At 38.4% G+C, this 15,695-nt stretch overlaps 1 protein-coding gene across 2 annotated transcripts in view; it reads left to right on the forward strand.

Annotated features, from left to right (window-relative positions):
• Positions 1–15,695, forward strand: part of LOC102699014 (ankyrin-2) — an 88,596-nt gene that overhangs the window by 62,537 nt on the left and 10,364 nt on the right. Inside the window, exons 41-49 of one of the 2 annotated variants that reach the window (XM_069191937.1) lie at positions 509–5,770; positions 6,557–6,631; positions 7,922–8,053; positions 8,277–8,423; positions 8,818–9,103; positions 9,693–11,976; positions 13,211–13,303; positions 14,122–14,205; positions 15,476–15,640. In XM_069191937.1, coding sequence (XP_069048038.1) covers positions 509–5,770; positions 6,557–6,631; positions 7,922–8,053; positions 8,277–8,423; positions 8,818–9,103; positions 9,693–11,976; positions 13,211–13,303; positions 14,122–14,205; positions 15,476–15,640 — 8,528 coding nt within the window. The remainder of the gene's footprint in view (positions 1–508; positions 5,771–6,556; positions 6,632–7,921; positions 8,054–8,276; positions 8,424–8,817; positions 9,104–9,692; positions 11,977–13,210; positions 13,304–14,121; positions 14,206–15,475; positions 15,641–15,695) is intronic. The other variant, XM_069191944.1, reaches the window with a different exon arrangement.

Below are 15,695 nucleotides of genomic sequence, written 5' to 3' on the forward strand. Positions count from 1 at the left end.
CTTCCTGGGTTCAATTTAAACATTCTTCTGACAGTTCGCTAGCACTGGCTTTCTTTTAGAGGAAAAACAGCTTTGATTGTTTCTGGTATATTTTCTAGACATGAATCTCTTACATTTGAACAATCTTGAGATGTCTATCTTTGTGTAATTCCACTGTCTCCCCGTTTCTTTATGTTTCTTGATTTGTTGGTGTCCTGTTTTGTTGTTTGAGGTTTTTTCTTGCCTTTCATGTTGTACGTATGGATGTGCAATGGTAAAAAAATAAAATAAAGTGTATAAGCAAGTTATTTCCTGCCCATCTCCTTCCCATTTTTGTTAGCTTGCTTTGCTCTTGTGTCCCAAGACCTGTTGGATCCACAAGCCATATCCACCCCTTTCTGTTGGTATTCCCCTTGCTACCATTTGAACCAAAGATTTTGTATTGTTCTGGTCCTGATCATATTTTTCCAATCTCTGTTTTTTTTTTAATTTCCATTTTAATTTGAATTGTTGTTCCTTGAAACCCAAGATGAAGAGGAGACTGATTCTACTGAAACATCTGCTCTGAAAATGCACTTGATTCGGGACTCTCCAGTCCTCGCAAGTCCCGATTTACTCTCTGAGGTCTCAGAGATGAAGCAGGATTTGATCAAAATGACAGCCATCTTAACAACAGACTCCACAGAGAAGTCAAGTCCCGTGGAAGGAGGTGGGCTTGAAAAGGGAACAGATGACGAACCTGGAGAGCCTTTTGAAATAGTAGAAAAGGTCAAAGAAGACTTAGAGAAAGTGAGTGAGATTCTAAGACGTGGAACATATACAGGTAAGACAGCATCACAGAAAAAAGAAGCGATAAGCCAGGCAGCACGGCAAGAGGAAGAATGGGTCTTACTCACTGACAGTGAAATCGAAGAAGCCAAACAAATGGCACCTTTTGAAGTTCAGGAGCCCTTAATACAAGAAGTTAAAATTGACCGAGGCACATCTCGGCCAAAGACAGCTAAAGATGTGAGTGGGATGGTATCCTATTTGGCTGAAGATCTAAATGAGTTCCTTTTGCAACAACCTGCTAAAATCCATACTCCACCTGAAGGCGTTATTGAAGAGCATTTCAAAGAGGTTCGTGTTCAAAGAGGCAGTAAATATATGTCTTTAGAACAGGATACTAAACTTCCTCCATCTGATATTAAAAAACCAGTGAGGAGAAAGTTAAAGGAAAAAAATGACCAAAAAGAATCTCAAATTGCCACATCTGAATCTGACATCTACAGGGTTAGCTCTGAAGAGTCTTTGGATGAAAGCATGATTTTGAGTTCAGCTCCAAAAGAAGTGTCACCAGTGGTGGAGGAGACCCCTATTGGTTCAATTAAGGAGAAAGTGAAAGCTCTTCAAAAGAAGGTTGAAGAGGAGGAAAAGGGGCGTAAGCAAATAAGCAGTAAAGCTTTAAGCAGTGATGAAAGTAAATTATCTCAAATTATAAAAGAAACAAAAATGCCGCACTCACCTCCTGGGATGTCTTCTACAACAGAAAGACTCGAAGAGACTATGTCTGTCCGAGAACTAATGAGAGCCTTTCAGACAGGACAGGACCCTTCAAAGAGAAAGTCTGGGCTTTTTGAGCATAAATCTACAAATCTGATAACAGAACATTCAACTGCAACCAAAGGAACAGAAACAGTAAAAACACATTCCATACAGTCAAAAACAGGATATGTCACCAAGAACCATGAACAAACCACTTCTCTTTCTTTGGATTCATCTGATATTCAAGATAGTGAAACAAGCAAAGAAAATGAATATTCAATAATGAAGGAAGAGATAAGCCCAAAACTTTCAATCAGTATACCTGACATGCTATTGCAAGTTGAAAAATGTGAAGCCAAGGTGATCGATGAGTTCCACAAAGAGACAGATATGCAAATAAGTCCTGACAGGAAACATTCTATGGATTTTAGTGAAGAAATTAAAGCAGAACTTGAGGGAAGTGATGAGTACAAGCAGTTTAGAAAGATATCTGGTCACGATGAAAGTGAACCAAGCACCAAGCATGAAGACTCAGGGGCTGTTCAACATGATCTCACAATTGTCTTCCCTCCTGAGCTTTCCAAAGACGAGTTCCTGCCAGATACAGTCCTACAAAATGGTGCCTTGGATGACAGCTCTGAGAGCCTGAAACACGAGGGTGTTGCTGATTCACCAAGTATTAGCTTAGGTGATGGCACACCTCAGATGAGCTCAGAAGAAAGTTATAAGCATGAGGGCTTGGCAGAGACTCCAGAAACAAGTCCTGAAAGTCTGTCATTTTCACCCAAGAAAATTGATCAACAAATGTTAGAAAGATCTAAGGAATCGGGTAAAGAAAAGTCTGAAAGCTTAGCTAATGATTCTACTGCAGCAGACTCTGGAGTTACAACCTTTGATGAGCAGCAGTCAACAGAAATGACTCTCCCAACATCTCCCACTGAGGAGACTGATGATCAAACCATGAGTGAGTCAACTGGACTCAAAGGGGACACAGTTTTCTGTGGTGAAGACACTAATGAAAAGAAAGGAGTATCTTCATCACCTAAACCATCACAATTTGGATTACATTCTAAAAGGGTTTCCGAAACTGTTGATACATTGTTAAGTTCAGAGGATGACGTGGCACCTGAAATTGCCAGCCAAGAGGTTCCTAAATCTTCTGGATTGCCAACTGAAAAGAGTGCTACATATTGTCATGATGGCCTAGATCTGCCACTTAAAAAGCAAGACTCAGAAGCTCTTAGTCCATTAGCTGATGATTCTTTGACCATTAGTCACAAGGACTCATTGGAAGCCAGTCCAGTTCTGGAAGATAATTCCTCACATAAAACTCCAGATTCTATTGAGCCAAGTCCAACAAAGGAGTCCCCATGTCGTGATTCATTAGAAAGCAGTCCAGTAGAACAGAAGATAGGAGCTGGTATTCCAGTAGTAGAACAGGCCAGTGGTCCTGCTTCCCAGACATTTCCAACAAAGGCAGACTTCCCAGCTGAAGCTGTGCGTAACAGGCTCCTTAGGGACCCTGAGGGCAGCGCGGATGATGATAGTTTGGAGCAAACATCCCAAATAGAAAGTTCAGGAAAAAGCCCTCTTTCACCTGACACCCCAAGCTCGGAAGAAATCAGTTATGAAGTCACACCTAAAACTCCAGACCTGCAGGTCCTGTCTGTACCCTCAAAACCACCTGCGATCCCAGAAGATACGGAGGAAGCAGATGAAGATGATTCCTCAGATAGCAGTGAGCCTCAAAAGAAATTCACCCCAGAAGAAGAAATGTTTAAGATGGCTGCAAAAATTAAAACTTTTGACGAGATGGAACAAGATGCCAAATGCAAAAGAGAAGTCAGAAGAGATTTTAAAACTACAGACGCTTCAGCTGTTTCTGAATTTTTGGAAGGTCAGCCTATAAGAATAGTGTCTCCAGATGAGAGCTCTTCAGAAAGTGAACCAGAGCTTACAAATCTTGAAAAAGATTTGGATTCAGCTCTTTCTGTAGAGCCCATAATTAAAGTACAACCCCCATCTCCTTTGCCCCCAGGCATGTGTGATGATTGTAGCCCTGTAGAACCTGAAGAGCATCATGCATACAGCTATGTAGAAGCAGAAGAAGAAAGAACAGTACCACCTTCAGAACATGAACAACAAACAGAACAAACTATACTGACTCACAGCTGTGAACCTTCTGATGGATCTTTTGGAGCTACAGAATGTTCACTGGTATCTATTTCTCATGAAGGCAGCATTAAGAAAGAAACATCTGATCATCCACAGGTACCAGCTAGCATAGAATTATATGAAGAAACAAAAGAAGCTGAACAAGAAACAAGTCCCTATGACAATGTAAGTTTTCATATGATTTCTATCTCCACTGATAGTGAAGAGTCAAAAAAGAGAACAACTGATGAAAAGGAAGAGTGCTTTGAACAACTGAGTGAAAGTAAGGAGGATAACAGAGGAACTGGCACGGTAACAGAATGCCCTTCAAAACTGTCCTTTGGAGATAGTCCGACAGAAACCAATGCAAAAGAAGAAATCAAAGGAGAACATTTCGAATGGTCTAGTAGATCAGACATTTGTGATGATTCTCATGATGAATTTGATCCCATCATGGAACGTGCACAGGATCCATGTAAGCCAGATGTCTGTGTTTATGATGACATTCAAGTAGAAGATGCACCAGCATCAGGTCTTAAAACTCAGTCCAAGGGAGTTACGGCAAGACCCGAAAGTGATGTAGATACCTGGAGTGCCATTCGAGAAGATGATGATGCTTTTGCAGCACGAGTCAAGGAGGAAGAGCAAAAGATCCTTAGTTTAATGGTCGATCGACAGTCCCAAGGAGCAACTCCAGACACTACTCCAGGTAGGACACCTACAGATGAAGGAACACCCACTAGTGAACAAAATCCTTTCTTATTCCAAGAAGGGAAATTGTTTGAGATGACAAGGAGTGGAGCCATAGATATGAGCAAAAGGAGCTTTGAAGATGAAAGTTTCCACTTCTTCCAAATAGGTGAACAACCTTTTGAGGAGATTTTGTCAGATGAAGCCAGAGAAGATCCTGTTGGATGTGAATCTTCTGAAGGGGAAAGTGCCGTTTCCATTACAGTGTCATCTTTGGATATAAAGACAGAAAATGATCTCCATGACACAACAAATGATGAAATAGATTTATTTCTTCCCCAGTCAGAAGCAAATGATGATGATCAGAGTCCTTGTACAGGCACAATGGTCACAAAGTCTGAATCAAAGTCCAGAATCCCAATTAAAATGGGAATTTCTGCATCAACTAAGACCGTGAAGAAAGATCCCCCATGTCCTGAACTAACAGATGGAAAGCCTGAGAAAAGAGATGAAGAAAGTCCTGACACAGAGACATCCATTACAGATGTACAACTGAACTTTTCAACGGTTACTAGGTCTGTATATTCTGAACAAGATGAGGAGTCTTCTGACTCTTCTCCAGAGGATCAGCACTCAGTCATTGAAATGTCTAAATCTGATACAGAGACAGTCACTACTAGTGAACCAAAGTCAAAACTCCCAGTCAAAGAATCTTCTTTGTCTGCTTCATCAGCTGTAACATCTACTCAGAAGGAGCCACCTCTGGAGGAAGATACAAAATCTAAATCTAAAATACCTGTTAAGCTTGGTGCAATTAAGCCTGAATCAACTTCTGATGTTTCATTAAAACGAGGAGAGTCCCTGAAGGATCCAGATAGAAAGTGTAAAATACCTGTTAAGCAGGAACAAAGAAGCAAGTCTGAAACTGATGCCTGCCCATCAGGAGATGGAAAATCAAAAAGGTCTTCCAAAGTTAGAAGTTACTGTGAGGGAGAGTCTCAGGAAACATCTCAGGACACTCAAAGCAGAACAGAAAGTGATGATGTTGTGAAACCAAGGACATTCCAGTCTAGACTGCCTGTTAAGACCAAATATGGACAAACATTCCATACCTCTACTCCAGCTAAAGAGAACAAAGAACAGTTCTTTGAGCTTTACAAGCATTCCATTGAATTCTTTGAAGAAATAAGTGATGAAGCCTCAAAGTTAGTTGAGAGGCTTACACAAGCAGAAAATGAACAAGAAATGATTTCAGATGATGAAAGCAGCACCTTGGAAGTCTCAGTTATAGAAAGTGAGGCATGTTTTGAGTCACAGCTGCCTCTTCCCGAAGATGTCTTTGACATGAGACCTATCTGGGACGAGTCTGTTGAGACTCAGATGCAACTCATTCCCGATGAAAATGTCCACGCCCAATGTGAAGGTACTTTCCAGCTAATTGGGTTTCTCTGTGCGTTTGCGCGTTAGAGATAAACTTGCGCACCTCTTTTAGCTAAAGCTTTTGTGATTGCCTCTGTGGTCTTTTGAATTATTTGTGTTGTGACTGTCTTCTTTCCTTGTGTGTGTTCTAAAAATCTCAAGATTGATTTAGAACTTTGTTTAAAAACAGGAAAAACACAATTAGCAGACGTGTTATTGTTTGTTTAAATCACCTTGTAGTTCTGTATTGAATCGTCTACTATGTCTTAGAACATAGTAGGTGATGATTACACATACTCTATCTTGCAACGAACCCTTTCTAAAAGGGCAGAATTTAAATATAGAAGTATTTCAGCTCAGAAATTTGTAAATATTTAAAATTAACTTTAACATGAATTAGTATCTATATTGGCATTCATTTATCGAACTGATATGGTCCTTTGCCAAAATGCTGCATTTTACTCTTTTTTTAAAGTGGCATCATTTTTCATTGCTTCAGCACCGTTATCTTAAAATCAAAAGAAATGCCTTTTTTTGACATAAAAACATATGTGGTGAAACTGCTACTCAGTTTTAATTTACCCTTGTTTTAAAACCTTCCAACATATAATCTTATTTAAGGGAAAATAATGAAAATATATCAAAATGTATTTAGTAGATATTAACACATTGAAAGAAAATGAAGTATTTTTTATGTAGACAGAATTTTTTTTCTTATATAAATGTAATTCTCGAACTACTTAAGTGACGGCTACTTTTGATAGTTGTGATCTGTTGTGGTGAAATTTAGATCCACAGGATGATGCAGAAAGAAAGGAGGAAAGATTAGCTGTTATTGCTGACCATCTTGGATTCAGCTGGACAGGTGAGTAGCAATACAATAAATAATACAGTGCATATGTGAGTAGGTTCTTTTCACACAAGATGTGAGACCACAGACAATATTGAAGCAATGCTGGTTTGACACTTGGAAGACAAAAAACAGTTCTTTTTGCAGATTTGTGACACGTCGCCTAGGAACCTGAGCAAGCAGAAACAGTGTCTGAAAATCCCCCCCAAAATTAGAAGCATGTTTAAAAGGAAATAGAATGCCTTATATGTACTATGCATAGTGTTGCGTTCTGGTGGAAATGTGAAACAATATTTTATACCTGAATCATCTTTTCTTATTTTAGGTTTTATTCTTCATTTTACTGAAAAATTGTAGGTTTTTAAAAACTTTTTAAAACTATTTGAATGGCACATGAAATGACAAACTGGGCAACAGTGCTGCAATTCAATGGTCATTGACATGGGTATATGGGTGTAATTTATAGCCCTTGACAAATGAATCCTGGTACTACGTTTAGAAATGCATTTGAACACTTCATGTTTAAATAAACACCAAAAGCAACATATCAAATGGATTTAAAATTATTATTTCTTTAAGTACTGACCGTTAAACCTCAAATGGAGATAAAACAAAACATGTACTCAATATAATTATTCTGATTTTATTTCTTTTTTTTAATATTTGGAAGCCTCAATTTGTTTAGCTTTTTTTTCCCACCACCTGTAGTGTTTCAGAAACAAATAATGGTGTAGTGGATAGCACTGTTGCCTTGAAACTCTTGTTCCTGGGTTTGATTCTGGACTGGGGTGCCTTCTGTGTGGAGTTTGTGTTTTTTCTCTGTTCCCTGGTTTCCACTCATCTTCTTCCAAACTACCCCCCACATCCAAGGAGTAGTTTCGCCAAGAGCCCTTTGCATCCAGGTCATTGCAATCATTGTCAGGAATAAGTGGATTTCCGATTATGAATGGAAAGATGGATGTAGTGCTGTGGTAAACTCTTTATGATACCCATGTATCGTTTGTGTCCGGTTTATTATATTACTTCTGCTTTTATTTTTGTTTTGCTAAAATTCTGAACAGTTATTATTATTCCAAACATACCATTAATTCAGGTTACAACCTCTGATGCATAGAAATACTGAATGTACTGTAGTTCTCTTAGAGGATAAAATCCCAAAATAGCTTTGTAATGCATGTGTCTTTGTGTGTGTGTGTGTGTGCATATGGTCTATGAAATGTAGATTTGTGAATACAGTAGGTCAAAGTGAGTGAGTTCAAGCAGAAGACGAGAGCTCAAAATCTAACAGATTTTTCATTCATCCAGAACTGGCCCGGGAACTAGACTTCAGTGAGGACCAAATTCATCAGATAAGAATTGAGAACCCCAACTCATTGCTGGACCAAAGTCATGCTTTACTTAAGTATTGGATGGAACGAGATGGCAAACATGCCACAGGTAATCTTTTAGTTTTTGCCACTAGCATACAGTATATATTCCTGTATCATATACAGTATATACAGTATAAGACAGTAAACAAAAATGTTTTTCATAATACTGTATTTTTGTGTAAAAATTGTTAAAATGCTATCATAAAAGGTCTTACATAAAGGAATCATCACAGAATTTTTTGTCTGCCATCTGATCACTAATGTTTAATCATGTTTGTCATTCCAAACAGAAAGCTGTTTAATTCAGAAACTCACAAAGATTAACAGAATGGACATTGTTCACCTCATTGAAACAAAAAGCATGAAGTCATGTCAACAGCTGTCCTCACGAACCTATGCTGAGATTGAGCAGACAATATCCTTGGATCATAGTGAAGGTACTGTAAACTGTAGATTATTTTGCTAACACAGTTATCTAAAAGTATTTCGATAAAAGAAGTAATTAACGCGACAATTCCTCTCAAATCCGTCAAATACCCTCACATACAGTAGATAATACATTTGAAAGGGTGGTACCACTTCAAAAGCTTGCAAAACCTTTGAGAAACTCAGAGTACATGTTTTATTTTTACTTTAAAATACAGGCTTTTCTAACTACCGGCTTTTTCTGGCACTTTCACATAACCAGAAATTGTTACACTTTCTAATCGTACTGTTTTTTTTTTTGTTTTAACTAATTTCTAATTTTAGGGGATGAATTTTAAAATGTGTTTTTAAAATAAAGCACATTACAGCATGACCACACCTAATTGTTTCTGTGTTTGTGTATAGGATTCTCTGCACTTCATGAAGACATCGACAGCCCCAGGACTGTGCGTCGTGCTGAGACCACACCTAGTAAGACACAGCCATCTGCAGGCCAGCAGCCACCTGTCGTGTCTGAAGAAGACATATCCGTTAGCTTCTCCTCAGTACATGAAAGCACTCCAAAGGGGGATGCAGATACTACAGTTGCCGATCTCTTGAGACAAGCGCAGAAAGATAAGATGCAAGCTGACATGTACAGAGAATCAGAGCTGCCATTTGAAACATTGTCTCTTGGTCCTAAACAACATTGGTAAGTGTTTCAACTCAGATGTGTTTGTCTTATGACTTTCAATATCACACTGCATGACTGCAGCCATGCAACCTGTCTTCATTAGATGTACTGTATTTCAGTGAGATGTTCCTAACCTTAAGAGCTAACAATATTGTTATAAAAGCATTCAATTAAAACATTCTTATTCAATGTCTTTTCTTTGTGTGAATAACAAAAAAGCAATGAAACATGGATTTGGGTTTGAGATGTAATAATAATAATATTAGGTATCCTTGTGTTCTCTGTGTATGTGTACATTCAGATAGTAATTCCATCACTGTGAGCTTGGGCGCTTAGCTATAGCCATTTGAAATTGGAGCTTTGAAATAGATGGTGATAGTGGTATGTTTTACAAACAGCTAACATGATAGAGTTGTCAGTGTGCTCCTCATTAAAGACTTGCAGGACTCTCTGAAAGAGAATCTCACAATAGTAATATACAGTATAGTAATAATTGATCCTATAGTTTTGATACAGGTTTCAAAGCTGTACAAAGCATGAAATGTATAATTTATTATTTAAAAAGTTTTCATCTGAAGGCATTTTAAATTATGTTTTTTTTTATCAGTGCTGTGGACCAAGAAGCAGAAGTCACAACCCAGCTGGCATTTGAAAAGGAAAGCACAGAGTCAACACTTGCAAACTACATGAGAGACTCTGGTGAACAAGTAAGTCCTCCAGTTCATGAGCACCAAGCATTCACTCCTGAGCTGGCAGCTCAGACCTCAGTGGCCATGCCAGCTCTCCCAGAATACACAGACAAAAGCTTGGCAAACAGACGAGCTCCCGCTGAAACCACAGGGAACACAGCTGAGTACTGGCTAACATCCTCCGAATTCAAGACGTCCTCATCAGACGGCAGACAAATGAACCCTGAAATGAGTCCCATATCATCTGTATTCATCAAGACCATCCATAGTCCCTATCTGTTATCAAGTGAATCTGTCAGACCTACAGATGAATTCAATCGGGTATCACCTGAATGCATTCAGCCTTTCCATGAATGCAAATCCGTATCTCCAGAATTCAGCTATACTTCCACTGAAATGAAAACAATGTCCCTGAAAAGCAGCCCTGACGTCAGCCCCAAATCTACTGAATTTAACAAAGATTCTCCTGAGAGCAATCAGTTGTCAACTGAATCAATCAAAATCGCTCCTACATATAATCAAATGGCATCTGAAGTCAATAAATCTACTCTCGAATTTAGTCAGATATCACCTGAATCACTCAAAAGTGCCTTTACATTCAGTCCTACATCACCTGAGCGTAGTAAGACTACCCCTAAATACCAACAAACATCCATAGGAGTGAGCAAAAACACCAGTGAAATCAGTGAGATATCACACAAATTTAACAAAACATACCCTGACTTCAAACAGATATCTCCCATACTTCTAAACACATGTGAGATTAATGATTCAGCACATGATAGCAACAAAACTGAATTTGGATTTGATGTTATTTCACTTGAATCTGACAGAAATGATCCTGATGTAAAATTAATTTCACAAGAAACACAGAAACCTAATATAGTTTGCACTGCAATATCAGAAGGTGATAGAGGTTCTACCAGTCATACCAAAACAAACAGTGACATTTCTACAGAAATTATAAAATCGTCCCCTAAAGACAGTCAAAGATCACCTGACTCGAACAAAATATCTCCTAAACTGAGTCTAATATCACCTGAAACAGAATTTAACAGAACACAATATGAATTACATCAGATATCACCCGAATTCCAAACAACCGTATATGAATTGGATGGAATATCACCTGTACCAAACAATACATCCTCTGAAAACTATCAAATATCACCAAAACTAAATGAAACAACCTGTAATGTCAGTCAAACATTACTTGACTTGAACATACCTCACACTGACTCCTATCAAGTTACACCCGAATCCATTGTGCTAAGCACTCATAATTACAACCAGATATTACCTGAATCAACTAAACCAATAACTGAATACTGGTCAATGCAACCAGACATAAAACACAACATCTCTGAATTTAGTCAAATACCACCTGAAATCAGGAAATCTCCATCTGAATTCTGTCAAATATTGCCTGAAACCAACCAGACTACCTCTGAATGTGGAGCAAAAGCATCAGGGTTCAATGTCACCCCTGAGAGCAGTCGTGTTTCCTCCGATGTCCATGATTACACTGATGAACTGAAGGAACTTAGCTTTGACTTCATGGAACCAGAGCCTGACAGCAAAGAACTAGCTATTGATTTTAAGGAACTCCCTGCTGATTATGCAGAACCTGTCTGTGATTACAGAGACATTATTCCTGAATACATGAAGCCTGTTGCTATCATGAGAGACACTTCATCTACTCATAAAACAGTTGTCCCTAATATGAGTAACTTATATATCTCTGAATGTATAGAGTCAGTCCCAGGTGACAGTTATGAACCTCCTATTTATACAGACGTTTCTCAGACGTACAACATCGCTGACCCTGAATACACTGAGCCTTGCGTGCAGTACAGGAAAGGCTACAGTGAATATGCCCAACCACCCCAAGAACACCAAGAAAGTGTAGCTGAGGCTACCTGCGATTCCAAGCAGCCTTTTACATGCCAGAGTGAGGCTACCTTTGTACATCCTGAAGCTGAACCAGTATACACAGTACCTGCTAGTTTGTATAAAGAGGAGACCTTTAGGAAGATGACCCCAGGGAGTGAAGAGTATGATGTGACCCCTATTGTGCATGAGCCAGAGGAGGTCCAGACCAGACCACCCACAGCAGTATCCCCCAAAGCAAGTGGCCTAACTATTATTGAAGAGCATCCTGAAAAAGTGACCAAATACCTTGATGATGATGCCCTAGAGAGGGTAAGGACTTGAGCATGGCCTTGAGCTTGTATTCAGCTTGTTATACTGTGAACACGAGGCTATGCAGTAGCAATTGATTAAAAGGGATTCACATGCAGACCATTAACATTGTGGCAGTCTAAACGTTTACTAACAATGTGGATTTTAAAATTGTTTTACACAGGCATGACCCATATGAATGTTACTAACAGATTTAAAGGATTTACCATTTGAAGTGTTAACATGTAAGAATTTGTGCGTTTGCATTAAAATCCTTTTTTTCAATTCTTATTTCCTTCTCCCCTAATGTATGCCATAGATACTCATACTGTATGCAGTATTTTTACCTACAGTTAAGTCACATGAGCTAAGAAGTTGTTCTATTTATTTACATGTTTTGCAGAAATAGATGGATTATTTTTGTATTAATTCAGGATAAATTAAAAGTATTGTAATGCTAAAATAGAACCATACACAGTTTTTTCTATTTAATATACCTTGTAACATCATTGCAGTTTTGCTGTGATTTCATCTTTTCCTTGCTCAGATTGTGAAATGCATTTATAACAGAAATATCTAATGTAATGAACTTGTATAAAAAAAATATAAAATATAAACATACAGGAACTTTGAAAAGCATGTAAACTGTTAAAACAGCAACAGCTATTGGGCACTTTTGGAGGACCATTCTCTGACAGTCTTTAGATGACTTTGGAGCTAAACATCAGATTGTCTTCACAATCCTCAGGAGACATGGCTCAGTAATCTGTAGATTATGATGTGGAGTGTGGTAATAAAGATTTTTGAAAGTCCTAGAGAAATGATAGGATCTTCCCATTCAATGACTCGTACAGTATGTCAACTGTATGATCTTACAGTCTATTGTATTTCATCCAGTCTTTAAAAGTAATGGTACATTTTTTAAATAGAAATTTCAGTTAGGATATATTTTTCTGTCAGTGTCTTTGCAGAACTGTAACATTTGCATGAATGGTTTGGGATTCTTGTGTTTAATAAACTTCGTCCTTCATGATGCAGCAGAGATTAATAACACATCAGATTATGTGCAGAATAACCTTACCAATGAATAATCACAATAACCTTACAATTTAGTACAAGCAGAAATAAAATAATAACAAAGAAACAATGATAAAATGTTTAATTCTGCTCTATGCCTAAAATGACCTGATATTAACAAAATAATCATTTCATGTAAGCCATGTCCAACCCACTATGCCTCTCTGCTATCAATCAGGAGATAGCAGAGGAACTAGGTTTGCTGGAGGATAGTTCAGATGAAGAAGAGATGGTAACGACCAGGGTTGTCCGGCGCAGAGTTATAATTCAGGTACTGAGTGGCAATGAAGAGCATGTGAATTTGCCCTGGGAAGAGTTAAGGGTGTTTGGCATCACTAGAGTCCATGCTGTGATGCTGAACATGTGGCTGTTTGCTTAGTAGTGCAATGGGCATGTGTTGCTTTATAGACCAACATAAGACTCCCCCTCTACTTCCCTTGTCCCCTCCGATGCTTGCTTATGAAGCAGTACAGTAGTTTGCACTGTACTGCTTTGTACTCCGACAGCCTTAATCCTGTTGTAGTGACAATCTCTTTCATTTCAAACCGGTATTTTTTAATTGTATGTTGCATCATTTCGGGGGTATGGAGGTAAATACTTGAAAACCTTTTTATGTGGATGAAAGAGAATAAAGGGTAATATCTTAGTTTGCTCGAAAAAAGCTGGAAAATGAACAGAGGTGGTGACAAGAGGTCTTATTCCCTCTCAGAATTCCCACAAAAAGCTGGGCATACATTTTTCATGTAACATTCTTGTCATTATTATTAGCAATGCAGTCCAATACATGAAGCCTGTTGCTATCATGAGAGACACTTCGCCTGATCATAAAACAGTTGTCCCTAATATGAGTAAGCTGATATTTGGTGAAGTCCTTTAACCTATTGGTCAACTGTAGGTACCGAATACAGGGCTTTAAAAATGACCCAGAAGGAAAGATCTCAGCTTTTTAAGGGTTTTAGTGTGAATAGTAATATAGAATATGTTTTTTCTTTTTTAAGAAAACATATTTTTTAGCATGGGGCTATGGACAAATGCAGTGATTAGTTTTTTGCACACTAATTTTTCATTTTCACTTTTCGTGTTATTTAGGCTGATGAGATGCCAGACATTCCACCCGAGTCAGTGACAGAAGAGCAATACACAGATGAGCACGGCCACATCGTTGTAAAGAAGGTACTATACCTGACCAAATCATTTTCATACAGAGTTCACTCGCCATATTTGTATTCCCTCAGCCCAAGAGAAGAATAGATGTGTTTCAACACAGTGAACATAATGGGGGCAATAATGAAATTAACGGCATGTTAAAATCCATTTTTGCAGGGCATTATAGTACTTTATGCTCAATAATAATGTTTCTTTATTAGCCCTATACAATTTCTTGCATTAGGAATTCATCTTTTCACATACCCCAGCTTTTCTCCATGGAGACAGACAGGGAGAGAAGCTTGGGGTCAGAGCACAGGGTCAGCCATTGTGCAGCGCCCCTGGAGCAGTTAGGGTTAAGGGCCTCGCTCAGGGGCCCAATGGAGTAGGATTCCTCTGCCAGCCACAGGATTTGAACCGGCAACCTTCCAGCCACAGGTGCAGATCCTTAGCCACAGAGCCACAACTCCGAATGTCTATCAATTAATGGTTTGCAACTGCAGATGTTTTATTTAAGAGACTATAATAAAAATGTACGTTTCTTAACTTTCTTAACCAGTTTTATTGATCTCAGGGAAGGCATGCACACTGTAAAGGGACAAGGAATCAGGTTTTCTCCATGTTTATTTTTATTTTTTAATGTAAAATATGGGCAAACCCCTTTCTTATCCATTTATAACAAGGTGCCACAATTATACACTATATTCTAAATGATGCTTTACAAGTGCATTATTCAGATTTAACATCCTTTGATTTTAATTCTACACTTTAAGTTATCCCAACCTTTTGTTTGCCTTTTTTATTGCTTCATCAAATCATCTTGTCATCTGCCAGATGTTTGCCTTGAATAGTTCACATCTTTTGAATTTCATTTGCTGCTTCTGTGGAGTTTGCCGATTCTCTCAGTACAATCTGCAAATATGGCTAACTACTGTATACCAAAATGTAGATTATAAGATTACAAATAGGAAGAGCAGAGTTCCTACTACAGATCCCTGTGGTACTTCACTATTTACAGTAAATTACCCCAATTTAAGTATTCACTCCGTATCTGTATTCTCTGTCTCAATCTAAACACGTAATTTTCAGAATGACTGCCCTCTGTAACTTGAGCATCAATATTCTACGAGAAACTTTATCAAAAATCTGAAATACACTTTCAGAATCTGTATACACTATTTCATATGCTCTTTGGATATCCATTTCTGTCATCGATTGTTCAAAAACTCTATTCTTCCAGTGCAAAAGGACAGAATTTGACCATTTCCTTTGTTTCCTTTTTGTTTTTCCCCTACAGATCACCAGGAAAATAATTCGGAAGTTTGTGTCCCCGGATGGCACAGAGAAAGAGGAGGTGGTAGTGCAGGGACCGCAGCAGGACCCAGTGATTGCTGAGGAAGGTGATGGCTACTCCAAGGTGCTGAAGAGAACAGTGCTGAAGAGCGAAAGTGACCAGACAGAGGTCAGTAGATCTCCAGACTGCTATTTTTAGTCTGCTAGTCATCTATTACAGTGTG

The sequence above is a fragment of the Lepisosteus oculatus genome, chromosome 1 (assembly GCF_040954835.1).
Source record: "Lepisosteus oculatus isolate fLepOcu1 chromosome 1, fLepOcu1.hap2, whole genome shotgun sequence".
NCBI classification, from domain to species: domain Eukaryota; kingdom Metazoa; phylum Chordata; class Actinopteri; order Semionotiformes; family Lepisosteidae; genus Lepisosteus; species Lepisosteus oculatus.